The sequence below is a fragment of the Melanotaenia boesemani genome, chromosome 14 (assembly GCF_017639745.1).
Source record: "Melanotaenia boesemani isolate fMelBoe1 chromosome 14, fMelBoe1.pri, whole genome shotgun sequence".
Taxonomy (NCBI): Eukaryota; Metazoa; Chordata; class Actinopteri; order Atheriniformes; family Melanotaeniidae; genus Melanotaenia; species Melanotaenia boesemani.
The window spans coordinates 30,026,134-30,047,264 of NC_055695.1; the positions used below are offsets into that span (position 1 = coordinate 30,026,134).

General features: G+C 40.0%; 1 protein-coding gene across 4 annotated transcripts in view; it reads left to right on the forward strand.

Annotated features, from left to right (window-relative positions):
* The window catches only part of bcl6aa (BCL6A transcription repressor a), a 31,479-nt gene that overhangs the window by 6,873 nt on the left and 3,475 nt on the right, over positions 1–21,131 (forward strand). For 2 of the 4 annotated variants that reach the window (XM_042006858.1, XM_042006857.1), the window contains exons 2-6: positions 10,448–10,983; positions 11,735–11,785; positions 16,959–17,051; positions 20,570–20,741; positions 20,851–21,072. In XM_042006858.1, coding sequence (XP_041862792.1) covers positions 10,956–10,983; positions 11,735–11,785; positions 16,959–17,051; positions 20,570–20,741; positions 20,851–21,072 — 566 coding nt within the window. In that variant the 5' untranslated portion in view covers positions 10,448–10,955. Of the gene's footprint in view, positions 1–10,447; positions 10,984–11,734; positions 11,786–16,958; positions 17,052–18,318; positions 18,457–20,569; positions 20,742–20,850; positions 21,073–21,131 lie in introns of those variants that run through there. The other 2 variants (XM_042006859.1, XM_042006860.1) reach the window with 2 other exon arrangements.

Here is a 21,131-nt window from a genome sequence, read left to right on the forward strand (position 1 = left end):
ACATCGCTATCAGGACTGGTTTTGCACATCACAGTATCATTAAAAATACATAAAACTTTAAAATGTGACTCAATTTTGAACCAAAGCCAATAAAGGAGAGCTGCATTTTGAGTTGAGCCAAATCTAAAAAGCTTGATTTTTGAGAGAAGAACTTTTTTGTCAGAGGTTTACATCAGCAGATCATCTTTTTAAGAGTGATTTATTTATTTGTTTTTAATTCCAAAGGAATTAAAAAATATATAATATATATATATATATAATATAATTCGATGTGCGGGACATGACATCAATTCACAAATAAATATGTATTTTATTTAGTCTCCTTTCCAAGTACTACATATTAAACACCATTGGAAAGCTAAGATTCCTGAGATGTGAATGACAAATACCATTCCAGGCTACAATCATAACGGTACAGTCAGTAAACTTTTATTTCAGACCAGTCGCAAATGCAAAAGTATATGTGATATACTATACTCCAGTAGCAGATGATACTGCAACAAAAACAGTCCTTCTATATCAGCAACGGTCCAGTAAAAGTAGTCCAGTTAAATAGTTGGTCCACAACAAGTCTTTCATCTATAAAAATCCATTTTAGGTGAAAATTGTTAATTTCATTACCGTTATATATGTTATTCAACAGTTTTATAGCTTTTTAAAACTGATGCTGTCCATAAAATGAATAAATTGTAACATTTGCTGATCGTGAACTAACGACAAGCAAAAAGTGTCTTTTGAATCAAGACTGTCAAATGCACAAATATCATGTGTTTGTTTTTAAACCAAAATACAGAGAAAGAAACAATTAAACAAGACGATAGAAGAGAATCTAAAAGTCTGGAAAAGTCAAACAAACAAGTGTTCAAAGCAGCAGCTCTTATAATGTCCTCCAGCTCTAAGACGGTTCAGAGGGTTTGTGTTTTTTTTTTTTTAAATGAATGCAGAAGTCTTAAAGACACTTTGTTGTCTGATACATAAAGACAGTGAACAAACCAACTTCGTTAGATCAGAAACCACACTGATGTTTGTGTTCTGTCAAACTGCAACGAGGTGGAGTGACAACACTCCATCAGGCCATCATGGATAGGTGGATGGAACAAAGCACACAGGCAAAAAGGAGTCTTTTGACTTTAGTTTCTAATGTGTAACTGATACAGGGTTGATAAACAGGATGCCAAAATCAGCTTGGATTCAAATACTCATCAACTCTGTAGCTGTAACATGTACCTACCCAAAATTTAAACATCGTATGACAGCTAGACTAAGGCCTGCTACACACATAAAGATTATCAGGCTGTTTTTGTCCCGATTTGCCCCCTCCCGACCAAGGACGCCCGATTATCATAAGATTTTCCTATAAAATTATCATTTGGTCTGAGGTGTGTTAAGAGCGAATTTGTTCTGATAATCGGCTCTGAAACGGGTTGTGGCCGACAGTCGGAAGTATTGAACATGTTCAATATTTATGACAAAATATCTTCACGTGTGTGAGAAAAGCCGACGACTCCTGAGTTGTGACTGCGTGGATGGTGATGTGGAACAGAATGTAGCCAATCAGAGAGCGAGCTGACTGGGAAGAAGGAAGGATATAAAGTCTGTGTTCACACCATCTCCAGTCTGTTATTTTCTTCATTTCTGGCTTTTTCTGTTAACAGTAGTCCCAAGACCACCACCATTCCTTTGTCCTGTATACAGGTGCTCGTCATAAAATTAGAATATCATGAAAAAGTTGATCTCAGTAATTCCATTCAAAAAGTGAAACTTGTATAATGTAGACATTCATTCCTCACAGACTGACGTATTTCAAATGTTAATCTCTTTTAATTTTGATGATTATAACTGACAACTAATGAAAACCCCAAATTTAGTATCTCAGAAAATTAGAATATTGTGGAAAGTGGTGCCACACTCTAATCAGCTAATTAACTCAAAACACCTGCAAAGACCTTTAAATGGTCTCTCAGTCTAGTTCTGTTGGCTACACAATCATGGGGAAGACTGCTGACCTGACAGTTGTCCAAAAGACGACCACTGACATGTTGCACAAGAAGGGCAAGACACAAAAGGTCGTTGCTAAAGAAGCTGGCTGTTCACAGAGCTCTGTGTCAAAGCACATTAATAGAGGCGAAGGGAAGAAAAAGATGTGGTAGAAAAAAGTGTACAAGCAATAGGGATAACCACACCCTGGAGAGGATTGTGAAACTAAACACATTTAAAAATGTGGGGGAGATTCACAAAGAGTGGACTGCAGCTGGAGTCAGTGCTTCAGGAACCACCAGCACAGACGCAGGGGCCGAAATTAACACTCACCAGGCGCCAAATGCGAGTAAATATTTCGTTTGGCGAGTAAATCTCAGAGGGCTATCCACCAAATGGTGAGTAAATGTTTGTACCAAATCAGTCATGTTTTTTTAGTCTTCCTTTTGTTGGATTTCTTTCTTTGGTGGATTTCTCTGCATGTATGAACGACGCGCACATACACAAACATGCACTGACGCAAATACTCGCATGTGACACGAGAATGTGCTGCACTGTTTCAGGTCTGTTTACAGTTTTGCTCAGGCTAATTAAGTAGGGTAAATATGTGGAGATTTTTAGCAGGAGTCGGCCAGCTTTCCAAAAGAAAGCACGGTGGACTGGAGGATAAATCAGCAGAGCTTACAGCCCCAACCAGAAAGTTCAGTGAAAAGTGATGGTTTGGATATAGCGGCGCCTTCTGTCTGCTTCACGGTTCCGCTTGCTTCTCACGCGCCGTGTGTAGGCGGTAACACACCTGCGCGTGCCTCGCTGTCAGCACAGCAGCAATCTGTTGGACGTGATATTAGCCTGTTAGCTTAGCTGTTTTCAAGGGTGACGACAGCTGCATAACTGGCGTGACGTGACTCTGCGAGACTACGAACAGCTGTCAACCGATTAACTTATCAACATTATAATCATGATACATGTTGTTATTGTATTGAATAGTTATTAAGTTCATTATTATAAATAGGCTATTATGATTATTGAGAAGCTATTTATATTTAGTATTACTGATTTGTCATGAATCAGATCAATAAGCTTTAAATTTATTTATTATCAATTTTTGTTAGGTTTATTTTTTAAACAATAAAATATAATGCAGAAATCAGGGAGTATGATCCCACCAAGGCTGTAATGCTGTGGCACAAGGACTGTTAGGAGCAGGAGACCAGACTTCATGGACTGTGTAAAAGCACAGAGTAGAGAGGGAAGATTAGTTAACTGATTAGTTAATGAATTCAGACATTGACACTTTATCAAATAAAACCATTTTTCTTGTTGCCTTTGTTTAATGTTGCTGTGACTTCCAGTGTGTAGAGGTATGTGTGTGTAAAATAATTTAATAATTTGACCAGTAAAAAATATGTTTGACCGGTGAATTTTTTCATCTACAGGCCAACTTGGTCGGTGAGTCAAAAAGATAATTTCGGACACTGTACAGACGTACGCAAGACATGGGTTTCAGTTGTCGCATTCCTTGTGTCAAGCCACTTTTGAACAAGAGACAGCATCAGAAGCGTCTCGCCTGGGCTAAAGACAAGAAGGACTGGACTGCTGCTGAGTGTTCACACAGTGCACACAGTGCCAAAGCAACCAGTACCTGGTTTAAGGACCATTGTTATCCCTGTTCTTAATTGACCAGCAAACTGGCCCGACCTTAACCCCATAGAAAATCTATGGGGTATTGTGAAGAGAAAGATACGCCAGACCCAACAATGCAGAAGAGCTGAAGGCCACTATCAGAGCAACCTGGGCTCCCATAACACCTGAGCAATGTCACAGACTGATGGACTCCATGCCACGTCACATTGCTGCAGTAATTCAGGCAAAATGAGCCCCAACTAAGTACTGAGTGCTGTACATGCTCATACTTTTCATGTTCATACTTTTCAGTTGGCCAGCATTTCTAGAAATCCCTTTTTGTATCTTTATTATTATTATTATTATTATTATTATTATTATTATTATTATTATTATTATTATTATATCTTTATTTTGGAAAGACAAGAAAAACATCTACAGTAATATAAAATTACAAAAGAAAAACACAGTCATTCCAATTTTTGTTTTAAAGTATGGAGCCATGTAGCTGCAACAGTAATCAGCGAGAACATTCACTCCTCTTGTGAACAGTTCTGCAAATGTATTTTATATGAAAAAAGCCCTACATGTCCCACTTGATCACCAATGAAAAACCCCAGTAAAAAAAAACAAGCAAAATAAAACAGTAAATTTGGACATGGGGGATGTCCATGCTACTGGAAAAAAAGAAAAAAGTAAATAAAAACCATAGGACGGTAATCCGTCAAAGAATATGAATAGCAAGTTGCAATAATCAAAATGTCTGTGCAGTTTAAAGTCCGCTCTTGTGGGGGCGATGGATGAGATCCATTTGCCCCAAATTTGGTAGAATTGGCCCTTCAGAATTCTTATTTGGTAGGCCAATTTTTCCATCCTGAAAATCTCTAAATTAATTCCAGTACACTCGTCCAGAGTTGGCTTGACCGGGCTCAACCACCTCCTCATATCTGCTTTTTTACTTGCCACTAAAAGTAGTTGAAACAACTTAACCTCATTTCTATGTTTCAAAAACGTAATGTGGCCTAAGTAGAGAACTATAAACCTCAAGGGTATTTGAATCCCAAAAACAGTGCTTAGGGAAGCCTGTATACCCTGCCAGAAGGTCTTTAAATTGGGACATTCCCAAAAGATATGGTAGTGGTTAGCACTAGTCGAGCCACACTGGGTACGTTTCCATTACCCCTAGAATTGCACAAAAGCTAAATATCGCAATAAAAAACCGGTAATGGAAACACCTACATTTTGAAAAAAAAACTCTCAGATATCACTAAAAAGTTTTTATGCTCTCATGAGGTGGTTTTTCAGATGTGTCAATATAGACGCATATTGCAAAAGTGTAATGGAAACACTTTTCTTGCATTTACGCTTTACCGGACGTGACGTAGCGGGTCACGTGACCAGTTCATTTCAAATCGAGAGGCGCAGTCTGAGTAGTCGCAGGAGGAGACGGAAATCTTTTTAGAAATATTTAAAGAAAAAGTATATAATCGCCATCCTTGATAGCAAACAACGGCGAAATGCAAGAGTTTTACAAAGATTTAGAAATCTATATCCTCCTCAAAGTGGAGTCTTGCGGGAAGAGAATGGCTAATGCGCTAAACACCATTCAATGGAAACAACTGCAAATCGCAATTGCACTTTATCGAAATGTTAGAAATATCGCTTTTATTTTGCAAAATACTGCAATGGAAACGCAGTTACTGTGTCCAGCATGCCATAATTATAATTGTCCTGGCGTGGAGTCTTGAAGTATCGTATAATATTCTTCTAATTATATTCTCTCCTGGACATGGAACTGGATGTCAACCATTTAAATGAACAAATATTACTCAACACATCTGTAGTAATACCTATCCTAGATTCCCTTTCCCATTAAGCCTTTATATACTGGGTGTTATCAGCTCTGGCACAGGAAATAGCTTTGTATAGCTTTGAAGTGGATTTGGAGGGGATCACATCCCTAGCATTTTTCAGGATGTGGTAATAAATTGACTCAACATCCGAAAGGTCAGTCAATTTACATTCACGGTTAATATATGATCGCAGCTGCAGGTACCTGTAGAATTCACTTTGCCCCTGGCCATAGTTGACCTTAAGGGCCTCAAAGCTGTGGACAAAATTACTTTTAGGAAGTGAAAGAAAGGTTGAAAGACCACGCATTGACCATGATTTGAAATTAGTCATATTTATTAGGAATAAAGTCTGAGTGATATGCAAACAATCTAAAAATTCTTAATACTTATGGATATGTAGTTTGCAAGAGTTGGTAACCTTCTGCCAGACTTGTAGTGTGTGAGACAGCAAGGGTTCCCTAGTTTTTCCAATCGGCCCATCAGGCCCTTATCCGCTATAGCAGTCTGAATGGGGAACTGACTTGATGAACTGAGCTCCAGCTCCTTCCACCTAGCTATATATTTTTCATTGCACCAATTTAAGAGGGGGCTATAATTTCTGAGGCATGGGAGGCCTAGCCCTCCATTTTCCTTGGGGAGTTGAAGGGTGAAATATTTGATCCTCGTTTTCCGACCTTGCCAAATAAATCTGCAAATCCATTCATCCAACTCCTTATTTTGTATCGGTCTTAAGTAATATTCAAATTTTTTGGGATATTGAATTTGGGGTTTTCATCAAAATTAAAAGAAATAAACATTTAAAATATGTCAGTCTGTGAGGAATGAATGTCTACATTATACAAGTTTCACCTTTTGAATGGAATTACTGAAACAAATCAACTTATTCATGATATTCTAATTTTATGACAAGCACCTGTATCCTCTTCCATGCTGGGTGTTATTTTCCGGTTGTTGCTCTTCTTCTACGTTAGATCCCGTTTGGTCATGTGAGATTTCTGGTTCGGAGAACTAGATTGTAGATCAGTTGTGGAACAGCATCGTTATGTGTGTGTTGTTCTGTGCTGAGATTATTGGAGCCACCACACACACTACAATCAACACTATTAAATGCCTGATTTTTTTATCTTCATGTGTGAGGTCTCGACCAGATAAAAAATCTCATCAGATTAAAAAAAACCAATGTGTGTACCTTAAGGCTCCATTATTCTTCCTTACGTGCGTAATAGGGATGTCCGTTTCAAGGGTTGTCAGACGTTGCCGCCCGTTATACTTCCTTCCTTTCTTTTACATTGCCATGGTTATAAAGTCAGTTCATCCACTAGTGCCAGTGCTGAGTTCATAGTTCACTTCCACGTTCCGAATTCAGTTTCAGACGCTGGTTGGTGGCTTAATTTACCGCTGCAAAGTTGTTTGTAACCGCCCGACATGCCAAACATGCCCGACACAGCCTTTCTTCACAAGCTCCTTCCTTCTCTACAGTCGTCGTTGTCTTCGTCTCCTCCTTCTTCATTAGTTTTTTGGGTTTTCATAAGCTGTAAGCCATATTCATCATAATTATAACAAATATTTGAAATATATGACTTTGCATGTAATGAATCTATATAATAGTTTACTTTTTTAAAAGTTGAATAACTAAAATAAAGTTTTGCGCAGCATTCAACATTTTTGAGTTTGCCCTGTAATGGTAGGGCAACTGCTGTGCAAACATGGAGGAAAGTTACAAAAGCATTCCGAAAATCTGCGGGCATGTTTTGCGACTGTACTCCACCTGCAAAAACAGATTTTAGGAAACAAAAACATGCATCGATTAAAATAATAACAAAAGAAACTTTACCTTAAAAGAGAGCAATTTGAAGTTGATTCAACTGTTTTCAATAAGAAGCCACCATTTAAATATAATTTCAAATGAAGTAAGTAAAATGACGTGCTCTGTTTTCAGAGAACTCGTATAACTCGTGGATGCATAGCTAGATGGAGCAAACATAGTAAACTGGGGGCAGTATAGCTTAAGTATGACCAGTAAAAGAAGCAAAGATGTATTTAATGGCTGCACAGGTCACCACCGACTACTGTGTTGCCTCTTTTGAGGTTTTTTCTATGACGGTGTTAAGACTGTGATTTAAAAAAAAAAAAAAGTCAGATATGGGTCACATGTGGGCCATTTTTGCCTGCAGTGTGAACATGGCTGAAGAAAAGTTGTCTTCTGTGGACGATACCTCATTGAGCCATATTAAGGTAAATGGTTTTACAGCTTGGATGTAAAAAATAAAAGAAGTACTGATAACGCATTATAAGTCACACTATAAGTGGTTGATCCTTTAAGCTTCGTTGTCATGGATACAATGGCAAATGCGTGGCTAATGTTAGCAACCAGCTTGTCATGTTTTTCTTTCCCCCAGTAGATCAGCAGTTTCTGAAATACTCAAACCAACTTAACTTAAATCCTCTTTTTTCCTCATTCTGATGCTCAGTCATCTTCACCATGTCAGGTGTGTTGAGTTGCTGCCCTGTGATTGGCTGATTAGATATTTGTGTCAACAAGCTGTTGAACAGGTGGACCTAAAGACGCGGCTGGTGAGTGTCGTTGATTTCAAATGACCTCCTCGCAGCCAAGCTCTCTGCAACACTCTGCATCTTGGCGTTAGAACAGACTTTGGAAAACATCTAGAAACTTTGAAAGTTGGAGGTTGATGAATCTGTTGATGCATTCGCACACAAAAAAAAGCTGCTCCTGCTGCAGCTGCCCGCCAGATTTTACTCCTGGTGCTGAACATTGCGTTGTGTTCACATCTGTTCATAGAGTATGCTCTCTCATAAGAAAATCAGTGTGAGAATGTTACAGATGACTCTGTGTTAGTCGCCCAAAATATGTTTCCTCTTCACTATAAATGCCAGCTAATGCAAAGCTCCACGTTTGGCTCTTGTGACCTTTATTAGAGCTGATAGCGGCAGCCATGGATACCAGGGGAGCTCCACGGTGGAACAACAAAAGCTAGTAGTGGTTAGATTACAAATCTGTGTGATGGCAGGTAAGTGAAAATGACGTGTGAGTTTTATCCCTCACTGATGTGATAATTACCTGCAGCCGACTGCCTGGGAAAGGTTATCTTCCAAACAGATGAGCGGCGAACGCTGTGAAAAACACACCGAAGCAACACAGCAGGTTGTTTATAGATGATCTGCCATTTCCTGTCCACAAGTGCTGAAAACAGCCTATAGACGGCTTATCTATAAACTTGTTTTTACATGTTCCCATAGGGCTACTCTTCAGTTAAATGTCTTTCTTGGAAAAGAGCGGGTGATAAATCCATCTGCAGACAGAGAGGCATCACTGATCCCAACTTTTTTTGTTTCAGAAATTACTGACAGGCATGTTGTAGAGAGCTGTGGAAGTTGGGCTTAAAATATGTACAAATTTGTCTGAATTAAACAAAGCAGAGAAATGTAAATAAAAAGACACTTCATGAAATCAAATAAGGTTTGCATCTAGAAAGTTTCCCCTTTTAAAGATTTTGGATGATCGCTATTTTGTTAACTTGAATCAGGCCAAAATTATATCAGATGACAGCATAATCCCACACGGTTATCAACATTAAAACGTGTCTGGCGCTGTTTGGCCCGGGGCTGATGGCAGCACAGTTTCTGTAACGGGATGATATGGATTACACTTTGCAAACCGACCTTGGCCTCTTCTCATTTTATATGCCTGCCAGTCGAATGCAGTGATGACCACATGTGTCGCATCGCTGCCAAGTAAAACCCAAATATCCCTCTGATGATTAAGGTCACCCATACTCTGCTCTGCAGAAGCTGACCTCACATAAGCCTCGGAGAGCGAGGTGGGGGGGGTTGACCGTTTGGACTCCACTTAGCCTTGATGTCTTTATTGTGAGGCCTCTCCAATGCCGCCCAGGTTCTCTCTGCTTCACTGTGGCTGCTGGAGAAAGGAAACAACTGCGCAGTATCCAAACTTTTCCTCTGAGGCAGCATGACCTGTTGTTGACTTTGATTTGTGTGTCATTAAGAGGTTTAAGCTTCTTCATGAGTTTATCCCTGGATCACAGGGATCTACGAGGCTCACCGGTCATTTGCTGTCAGTATCCCAAGAGCTCAGATTGTTAGGGGCCGCTTTACTCTGAATATGATGGAAATGTGTTGGACTAATTTGGCTTTAGTAGGATTGGCTGAATATTAGTCCACTCATCCAGTGGATTATCTCATAGCTGTGGCGAACACACTGTACATGGTAAGATCTGTCAGACATCATGCATGTCTCATTTTCCTGTAATATTTAGAAAGTGCTGGTAATGGTGAGAGCCTTTTTAGTTCTTACCGGTGAGATGAGCTTATCTGCACAGACGGTACTTGCATTCATCCAATCTGAGTTCAACATCAGGTGTCAAGCAGTTACGCAGTGATGCACGTGCATTGTTAACCAGAGTTAAAAAAATAAGATGTTGATGCCCTGCAAGTAAAAAAAAATAAAATAAAAGCAAATCACTATTAATATTATCCCCTCCCACCACTCTTAAATATTCCTTTTCTGTTGTCAGGATTTCCTCCCTAATTTTCCTCTAGAAGCAACATTACTGACCTTCCTATTGGCTGTGGCATGTTGAAGTGACAGCTGGTGTGATGCAACAACACCCCCTCCACTACACAAGTTATAAAGAGCAATATCTAGTTCCATGGATTGAGATAAGCTTAGGTAGATTAATGCTCTGGGACACTGAAATGTTTGTTGTATAAAAGCTCTGTTTATAAAACAATGTGTCATTGCTGTATATGAAAAACTGATCTGGCAGATGGCCTGAGCTCTAAGAGTTCCTCCATGTTAAAGGCACTATTCTACGCTTTGTGCCCCTGTGGCTTAATGGGATTTTAGAGTCTACATTCAAATGAATTCTATATAGAAAAACTGGGATTATTTTAGAGGCTGTTTAATCTCTCCCTCCCTCTCTCTCTCTCTCTCTCTTTTTTTTTTCCAAACTCAGCCTGTCCCATGGTTTTAGCATTCGTGGAAAAGTGGAGCGACTGAGTGCTACAATCAATGAACGCTAGAGTGCAGGCGGCCTATCAGCTCAGAGAGCCAGAGAGATGCCCTGTGGACCGTTTCTCTAACATGAAGCGTGCTCAGTCAATTTGACTCACTTCAGCCCGGCTGCTGTGCCCGCCTTTCCACAAGCGTTTCCATCCTGCTCGACAGGGACAGACACGAGGCTTCACCAGAGCTTCTCCGCCACCGCCAGACACAGATCCGGTGCCGCTCTTCCACTGAAGAACAGCTTCATCCCCTCCAAGCTTTAGCTGCCACTCAGGGGAGAGGCATCGGGCACCAGTCAGGCTCTGCATCTCGGATCAAATAGCTACTCGCCAGACAAACCGAAAAAATACACTGGTGGAAAACACTCTGGAACCCCAGGGGAGAGGTCCCATCACTTCCTGAACAGGACTTTGAGCTGAAGATTCAACGCTGCCACCTGGGTCCCGACAGATCCCATCATGCCTCACTCCTTCCAGATGAAAAAAGGTCAGACTTCTATCTTCTGTTTGTCAACATTAGTTAAAAATGAAAGCGGCTAAATGAATGCAGAGTGCAGTGAAAAGAGAACAAACTCAACTTTAGCCTTTAATGAGCTGAAGTATAATTTAGATTCCTGAAAAATCCATGTGACTTAATGTCTCACAACATTTTAAAAGCTTATAAAATGTACAAATTTCATTCAGTTTTTTCCTAGTCATGCCATTTATTTTATGCTATTACGAATGGCTTCCTTGCGTCCTCAGGAATTTTGAAGTTACATGCATGTGCATTCAGTTTAATTTATGAAATGGGACAAATAAATCTAAATATCTGAGTGTCCCTTTTTCTAACAGTTGTCAATATTTAGTAGGAACTTCACACCTCAGCAGGATGGATGACAGCCAAACACTTCACGCACAGGCCACAAACACTGGCTTGCTAACTGATCCCTTTGATAAAGCTACAGATTTCCATACACCTTTTATGTTGGCCAGTTAATCTCTGAGATTTAATCAGTGTGCTGCTGAATCACTTGTTCAGACTTAACATGCATGCAAACTACCAGTAAAGGACAGGCAGTGTGATAAAACAACGGACATCTGATAAGCAAATGGGAGAACTGAATCCACTAAATAATGTCCTCACAGGTTTTATCTGTTGTATGTAAAATTATGTAAAAAGGACTTTTGACATTAGCCAGGATGCGATATGAGCAATTTGAGAGAACTTTTTGATTCAGTTTTGATTTTCATGCCAGCTTCACACAACAAGAATCTCCTCATGCGCTCAAAGGACGCAGAAAACAAAGGTGAGTGCTTTAGATTAAACCCTTCTTCCCATCTGAGACCTTCAGTAAAAGCCAAACTTTTTTCATTTTGTACGTTTGAGTTTAGAGTCAACAGGTCGTTAATGTGCTTCCACGCTGGTTGGAAAATTTGGTCGGTTAATTTTTTTTCTGTTCAGCTCACACGTGCTGTTCTTGCTTGTGGTCTCCTGCCTGCAGAAAACAACAGTTTTCAAAGTGCTGCAAATATCAAAAGTGGCTCTCTTGCATGATCAAGTGCAGATAACTATAATGTGAATGTGCACAAGAGCTGGCACAGTCTGAACTTCCAGCTGCCATTTCCTGGGCTGCAGAGATGCTTTTTAATGAGTGCACAGAGGGATGCAGTGAAGGTTAGTGAGGCAGGAGTACAATCAAAAATACATTTCACAGCAAAAATCAGTCTTAATTACAGCTGATTGTTGTTGGAGTTGATTTGTTTCTTGCACAAAAACACCGTGGGAGAATTTTTTTTATTGCTTTATGTATTTAATAAAATCAAGGTTTAGGCTTTGATGAAACAGACTCAGTTTCTTGAGAAAATTCCACAAAAGTAAATGTGATTTTGGGAAAAACCTGGAAAAAATATTGAATTATTTGTTAATGTCTGTGCATTGAATACATTATTAATATATATATTTGATATTTTATTTAAACTAAATGCTGTAATTATCTCTACTCCAATCCGTGTCAGCACACAGAGTTGGACGATTTTTTTTTTTTTTTACTTCGTGGCCTCAGTGGGATTGCTCTCATCCACACCAATCCCATGTTTCCATGTTGGATTTAAATCCATTTACTTCTTTAGCTGGAGGAAACCACCAAAGAGCTGACATGAAAATACACCACTATGCCACTGCAGGTTGGAAATGTTAGATGCACAGGAATCTTTGGTGGGAATATGAGGGGCTGAATCCAGATTTCTCTCATGGAAAGCTCGTCTGCAGCTCCTGCTTCTGCATGTTTGAAGAGAAGAGATGGATCTGACCTCTCGTGTCTGAACGTGAGGTAATAAAATATGTAGATATGTTCAGTAAGAACTTCAGCCGCGCTCTACCCAGGATTACATTCATATTTTAGGATTTTTTTCTGGCATGGAAGCAACACAGACAGACGGAGTGCTGAAGTGGTGGATGTGCTGATTTCTCTGTTGTTGCTTTGTGTGTGGCTCTTGTTGAACTGTGGCCTGGAGCAAGGTGTGTGCAGTTCCTGTTTAACCAGCCCTGTAGACCAGTATCAGCAGTTGGCACTATATTGAGGTAACTACTTAGAGGCGGTGGACCATTGGGAGAATTTGATATGGTTGAAATCAAAACTGGGCCAAAGGGGGGAAAAAATTTAAAAAAAGCTAGCAAGGGAAGAGCTCCAAGTTAACCAGAGGAATGACGTGAGAGGCCAGCAACAAAACACTGCGGAGAGACTGCATCTGTGTGCAGTGAATCACTACAAACTTGAATAATGGAATAATGTGAGCATATTTGCTGCAGTCCCAGCATTCCCCTGTTTTACTTGCTGTGCACCAGCGATGGTGCAGCAGGACCGAGCGTCCGCTGCATACATGACAACTAATCCTAACTGGTTTGGCAGCTTTTGAGTCTTGACTGTTTAGATCACCACAAGCTCATTGGTGCTGGAAGTTTCCACATCTTCGATGGAAAAACACGCCAGATGTTACCTCTGTTGACTAAACACTTGCAAATAGTGAACTGGAGATCTGTGCATGCAGATTCATTTTTTATTTTTATTGTATTTTACAATCCTAATCTGCATCTCTGGTTGTGACATTATTATTATTATTAACACATTTTTTATATTAAAACATTTAATACATGTTTGTGTGGTTTTTTGTCTTGTGATAAATACCAAAGTAATTTGGATTAAAATTGGAATAAGTACTTTTTTTTATGATTTGCTTTTGTAATTCATGTGTTTAGGTCAGCTTGCATTCATACTTCGATTCATGCTTTACTTTTTTATCTTTCTGTTTCAATCACATAGCCACCACTCTAATTATTTCTATCCGAGACAAAAACCCTGGTGGGAATTTCCCCTGTGCAGTGGGGGTGCATCTGTAAATAGGAGTACGAGTGAGCCTAATGTCAAAGACAAAAAGAAACAAAAATGCTGCGATACAAGAAACATTTCCACACATCCAGCCAGTCTAGACCTGCAGCTTGACACTAACTAGATGTTTTGACAGTAGAGCAGAAAAGGGGGGTTGAGTCAGACAGATGGTTCTTATTGGATCATTATCGAGGGTGGTGCAAAGAAATAAGACCCACTTGTTTACCATTTGAATCCCTGCACTTAAGCTTCCTGTCAAAGAGGATACCTCTGTTAAAATACCTAACTCAGCCCACGTGGAGGCACATAAACAGAGCTTTGATACTAATCTGTGCAGAAGTTCTCTCAAACATAACCGCTCCTCCTCGTGCACGCTCGGAACGGCTGTGTTTCTGCAGAACTGGATCGCGTGGAAGAAAAGAGGAAGACAGAGCAAATGGCAAATATTGTGGAGTTTTGTGAGGATGGCACAAATCTGCTACACGCTTTTCTCCTTTGTCTTCCTCATTGGAAGTTACTGACCCATCATCCAGCAGATGGCACACTGGCGAGAGGTTCGTTGTGGTATGCGTGGAAAATTCCATCAAGTTTGACTATGCAGGCTGCATTCCTGGGCTCCTCTCAGCTGGCCTTGAGAAAGTCCTGAATCCACATGCTTTGATTTGACTAAATTGGAATTCCAGCCCACTTACACGCCTCTGCTCTGACTCCAACCTTAGCATGTAGCTTGCACAAGCAAACTGGTCAACTCAAGGTTATCCACAGAGGCACGCTGCAGAAAACTTGCTCCAAAGACAACTTTGAGAGTCCAGATGTGTTTATTTGTTTTTGAAAGAGCTCATAAGAGCAGAATAAAATCATCTACAACAAAGCTTTCAAATCTCTGGAGACTATTTTGGTATTGACCATCAAAAACTACAAAAATACATGTACAACTCATGAATACAAGTTTGAGAAGACCCTGAAAAGCCCCTTTAATTAAGTGCAATGCCACAATGATCATTTGTAATCATGAAGCCCCTTTTAGATAAAATGTTAACCTCAGAGAGCTCTTTACCGCTATCATTCAGAGTTGCTGCTAATCTTCCCGCGTGTGTTTAACCTTGTCAAGTGGGATAAAAGACAACTTTCAACCGGGAGTGCACACACGCAACAGACAGGGTTTCATGTCAGAATATGACTACTCTGTCTGTTAATTAAAAAAGCAGGAGGCAAGCTTCCCCTCCTGCACTGAGAAGCTTTTGAAGTGAACTTGTCCACCGATTCCAATTATTACACCTCATGTTCTTTAACAGTCGTTATAAATGATGCATGTCTTACTGTATGTTTTCAGAGATCTCCTCAAATAGATGATCAAGGACAAAAAATATGTATAAATACATACAGTAAGACCTGGGGAAGAAATCTTTTTATTGACACTTTGCAGTTGCTCCAAAATTCACACCTGCAGTCGTTAGGAGGCTTAACAAAGAGAAACTGATGTGTAGACAAAAGGAAAAAAGAAAGCTTCCGGGATGCATGGAGTTAAAAAAGTAAAACTTAACAATATAAAAAGAAATTCTTTTAGAGAAAGGAACTAAAAAGCCCTCTGTAGCTAACAGCATTATCTGTTTGGTGTTACAGCGCGGTTGCATCATGCCTCTCAGAACAAAACTCCACACTCACATCTTTGCTGACAATGAACACTGAAGTTGGCAGAAATTTGCTGTGAAACGAGACAAAAGTGTGCAGTTTGTGAAGAAAAGAAAAAAAAAGTGAGGCAACCTCCGGGCCTCAGGCTTTTGTCAGTGGGCATTTCTATTCAATGACCTATCATGCACCCAGTATAGGCAAAAAGGTGTTTCACACTGTGTCATGAGTGGGTTTTTTTCTGACTGGGATCACAGGCACAAGCCGCTCCTGCTGTGATTGTTTCTGACAAAGACACCGAGACCCTAAACGTCATGACCGCTTGTTTAATTATCCAGCCTGAATGAAGATCCGGGGATTAGCCCATACACAGCTCGTAGTGTGTTAATGCACCCCCAATCAGTTCAGACTGGGGCATATTGATCAGCTTCTCGGCGCTCTTCCTCTGCCCTCTGTAAGTGGGTCATTTATTTTTTGCAAGAAATTGGTTGAGGAAAAGTTTGCCAAGGATTTGCAGTAATTATCTCATCCCTCTATAGCTGGGCACAGCATGAGGCCTTGGTAAATTACACATCTCTCTCCTAACTCCTGGATGGTTTATGGCCGTGCATTATGCATAACTGTGCTGGAGCGCCTTCAACATCCCCCAAGTGGATTGAAATAAAGTTGACGCTGCTCTTTGTTTGGAGCTCAACACAGTCTTTATTTGGCAGTGCTGAATCGGAGATTGCTGTAAAAGCGTTCGTCTTAATTATTTTGGAGACTTTCCTCCCCCCCTGCTCTTCCCCCCTCTTTTTACTCTCCCTAATGGTTTGTGAACACCTGAAGTGTTTTTAGTGGGATGCCGGATCCAGATGGGCGGATGCTCGGGCAATCCACAGGGAAATGTCACATGCGTTGAGGCAGAGTACTGCCGTACACTGGATTTAAAAAAAAAAAAAAACACAGCCACAGAATGATGAAGGTATCGAGCAGTTCAAACGCCACAGATGTGGGGATCACATTCACAACTACTACCCATATGATTTGCAAACGTACAGAGTTATCTTAATGGTACTTATCATTCATCATGAAGTAATAAAATTATCAGAAATGACTTTTAAAGACTTCATAAAAACGTCCAAGAAAGGAAAGGTATTAGAGATCTTCTTATGGGAAGCATCAACATTAAATGCACAGGTTATTACCAGTAATAACATTGACTCTTATAGAGTGTATGTTTTTCACTTTATGTACTTATGTTTACAGCTTTATGTGGATCAGCTTAATTTTTAAATATCTTACTAACTCTGCACTATAGCATCACTCATTTAAAACAAAATCTAAGAACAGCAACTATTGTTGGTCACTGTTTTGATTCTATCTGAAGGGAGAGTTTAAAAACTCAATGGGCATTTTCACTGTTGAAGCAACACCTACGTATTTTACATTTAATTTGATTTATTTGTTTGTCTGTGTTCTCCAGCCCAGCAAATGCTCCTCCTGTGCCAAGGAGTGAACGGGGTGAGAAAAGACGGGGAATCTGTGGTTTGGAATCACCACAAGCCAGGTTTCCAAGGTGAGTCACTGACAGTAACTGTGTGCCCACATCTCATGAGATGAATACAACTTCTCAGATGCTGTCATCTCCGATAGAAAAATGTGCAAATCCACAGCAGCTCTCTCCTTCGTGTTGAACCAAAATTACTAAATTCAGCTTGTCTTAAATGTCTTTAATTTCATGGTGATGAAAGAGACCAACACAAAACTACAAGGCTGAGATGTAAAAAAAAAAAAAAAAAAAAGTTTATTTTTGCTCAGCTCTGAGAAGTTATGCAACATAGAGTACACATGCTTTAAATTAAATGGTTCAGTGTACACGAATGCATTCAGTTAATTTTCCTTGCATATTTTCACTGTATTAAACATGACATCCTGATTTTTTCTTATTACAGCAATGCAATAAAAAGGGGTATTTTCAGGGAAACATACCAAGTCAGTCATAACAAGAGCTGAACTGTCGTTTAACACCAAAAACACCCACAGACCTGTCCTTGCTATGAAATTTTACAATGTCTCACAGCATTTTAAACAGACTGGATGCTTTCTAGAAGCTCACATCAAGTATTTTTACAGCAATCGTTATGATGATCATTCTCTAAAATCACGTCTCCAGATAGCCACGGGCTTTTTTTTAAGCACAAAACAAACAAAAGCATCACTTTCTACGAAGCAGTAACAGCTGGAAAGCCACGTGCAGGTGAAAACTTAACAAATCTTAACCTCGCGCGGGGAGAAAAAGCAGTCCCATCGCAAAACGGTGTGAATAATATGTCGATTAAAGCTTTCCTTTTCCAACAAACCCCCCCGAAGGTGATTCGCTGCATTTCTCCTGTCTATGAAGTTTGTATACCTGCAGGAAAATCTGGCTACAAAGTGATAAGAGAGAAAAAAATCAAGCCTGTCACATGGACCGTCGGCACGGACCTAATTTACAGGTCTGGCTTTGTGCTGTTCATGTAGGGTCTGTGTATTGAATGCGACGGAAGGCAACGACACGATAGATAGATTGCTTAAGTCATGGAATATAAATTAGTTCTGAGAATTTCGGGGGCTGGGTTAAAAGAAGCGGTGACGTAGCCAGCTCGACGTCCTGTGACTGCGGGCTCAACCAAACGTAGGGGGATTTAGACTTAGACACAGCAAATAGCCGCGTTAGTTTTGATCATAAAATCTATTTTTCCTGTAATTTAAACGCGTATCTTTTAACATTATTACTATAAAAATTACTGGGCGTAATATGCGTTAAAAAAGCAGGTTTTAAAAGCATTTGTTCTCGTTGCTGGAGAAAAAGGCATCTCTCCCCTGCGCTGGAGGAATGGTACGGTCTCGGGCTCAAATTCCGAGAATTGAGCTCCTCTGATTCTTAGAACTGGGGTTCTTAGAAGTGGTGATGCAAGAAGTTTCTAGGAAAGCGCTACCAGGTGATTTTTTTAAATTTCATTTTTCCTATTATTTGGCGCGAAGTTGTTATATACTATGTACTGTTGATGCTTTAGACATTTGTCCATTTGTTGCGGGTGAAATGTTTGTGAAGCCGGGTCTGTGTGGGACCGTGTCAGCGCGAGCAGAAACTCTGCTGCGGTGACAGCCGGAGCAGCCGCTCTGTTTGACAGGTCGGCTGCCTCGGCGCTGCGCTGGGGAAGCAGCGGGGCCAGACAGCAGCCTCTCCTCCGCTTGTCGCTGACATTTAACTCGCGTTGTAAAGCTGTAATAGCGGGTGATAGATGACTACACCGACGGGAAACGGATGGGGAGGTTGTTTGAGCGCATGGGGTGCGCTTGTCCGGAGCCCGGGCTGTCGCACACGGCGCTTGGGGTGGATGTGGCTGTGTTGACACGCTCTGATTTGATGCCACGTTCGAAGTGTCAGCACGCAGCGAAGCGGTGGCACGCGCGCGCTGTCACACGAACTTTGCTGGCAGCATGGCAGCCTCAGGTTCAGGATATTTTTACTTCGCGGCCGCAGCGATGGTAATTTGCTCTAATGGAGCGCAAAAAAAGCTGCGCCGATCAAAACCCCCTGTTACCGTAAGGTCGGTGCGGAAATCTCACTGCGGAGGGGTGTGTGTGTGTTTTCCGCGGTAGAGGCTACAAGTTGTCTTGTTATTTTTCCACTGTGACACTGACGAGCTCGCGACAGTTAAACCAAGTTTAGAGGTTTCACCAGCGCAGTTTTTCTCTCCCCCCTAGAGAGTTTCGGTTTGATTGTAGTTAATATTTGGGGTCCTTAATGCAAATAAAACCGCAGAGATGGTGTGAATTTTTAAGCTGATTAAAATATGTAAATATAGCTTTTACTCTCAAGCCGAAAGAATTAAGTTATTTGGTAGTAATCCTCACGGTTTCCAGAAGTGTAGTTAGATTTGTTTATGCTGCTGGTTGATGTTTAATCTGCAGAAGGTCATTATTTACCACCCGTCAGTTTAAGGTGTCCTGGTTCTATTTATGGACGTGTCCAGTTTCAGACTTCACTCTTGACATTGAGTTAAAGATACTGTCATAAATCCGCCTGCATGCTGTAAAACTTTTTTCTCCTCCTCCTGGGGTTGATTCACTTAGTTTTCGCTTCCATAAAGTATCTGATCCAGAAATACAGGAATACGGTGCAGCAGACTGGCACGAAGCGCAGTTTCCCCCCTATGGAAAAACTGTTATTGTCTTTTAACTGTTAAACCTGCTCCGGTTTATTTGGTAGTCTTTGTCAAGGCAAGGGCATCTTAGCTAAAAATGAAAAATTAGGATGTCATTTGTGTGTTTAGTTAAAAAAGAAAAAAAAAGTGTCTTAAAAACATCCTGATTTTGGAAGATACTTTTCCCACCTAAGTGTTTCATTAATATTTTTTTTAATGAACAATTCCTAAAAAATATAAACTTTTTACTCCTTAGAAAAGGAAATATATATATATATATGTATATATATATGTGTGTGTATATATATGTATATGTATATGTTTACATGTATTTTATTTTTTCCCCAAAAATAAATCTGCTGCTTGCAAAATAACATTTCTGAAGCGTTGGAAAAATTTGAACTTGAACTTTAGAAAATAGAAAATTTCTGCTCATTTTGACACAAGTTGTGTTGTAAATAATGTTAAAGTGCTTATTATTTAAACAGTGTTATAATTAAACTGAATCATTTCTTGAAAAGAATATTGTGATATTTTATATGTTTAATAAATATATTTATTTTTATCTTTTCTTTTATTAGCCTGTATAATCTGTAGTTGATTTGTCACATTAACCTGCCAACCAGAGTTTCAGAGAGAGTGAAATTATTCCAGAGGTAGAAATTTAAATGTCTAGACGTTGTTTGTTTAATAAATGGCGCCGCCTTCTGGTGATCACTGAATCTTTCCTTTATTTTTATAAGCTGGTAGTTTCTGATTTTTAGTTGAAGCCAGTTCATGAAATTATCCAAAATTACAAAATACTTTGTGCTAAAATTAAGCCATGAAGGCTCTTCTTCCTTTTTTAAAATGTATTTTAAAAATGTAAAAATATATTTTTAATGTATTTTTCTTCGTTTTGCAGAACTTGAGAAAATGGCTTGCGCAGCAGACAGCTGCATACAGTTCACACGCCATGCAAGTGATGTCCTGCTCAACCTGAATCGGCTGCGCAGCAGAGATATTCTCACAGATGTCACCATCTTGGTCAACAGACAGCAGTTTCGTGCACACAAGACTGTCCTCATGGCTTGCAGGTGGGTGATATTTAATTAGAGTTTTAAGCCAGTTCTTCTGCTGCTCTTTTATGAATAATCTCATTTTTGTTTTTCATCGTTTCTCTTTTTTTCTGTTTCATGGCTGCAGTGGGTTGTTTTACTCTATCTTCACCGACTCCCACAAGTGCAACCTTAATGCCATCAGTCTGGACCCAAAGGTGGATCCAGAAGGCTTCGCCATCCTGCTGGAGTTTATGTACACATCCCGACTTACACTAAAGGAAAGTCTGATTATGGCTATCATGAATACGGCTATTTATTTGCAGATGGACCATGTTGTGGACACCTGTCACAGATTTATCAAATCCAGGTGGGTAGAGCAAAGCTCCATCACACATTCAGTGTAAATCCATGATTATCAGCGTCTGT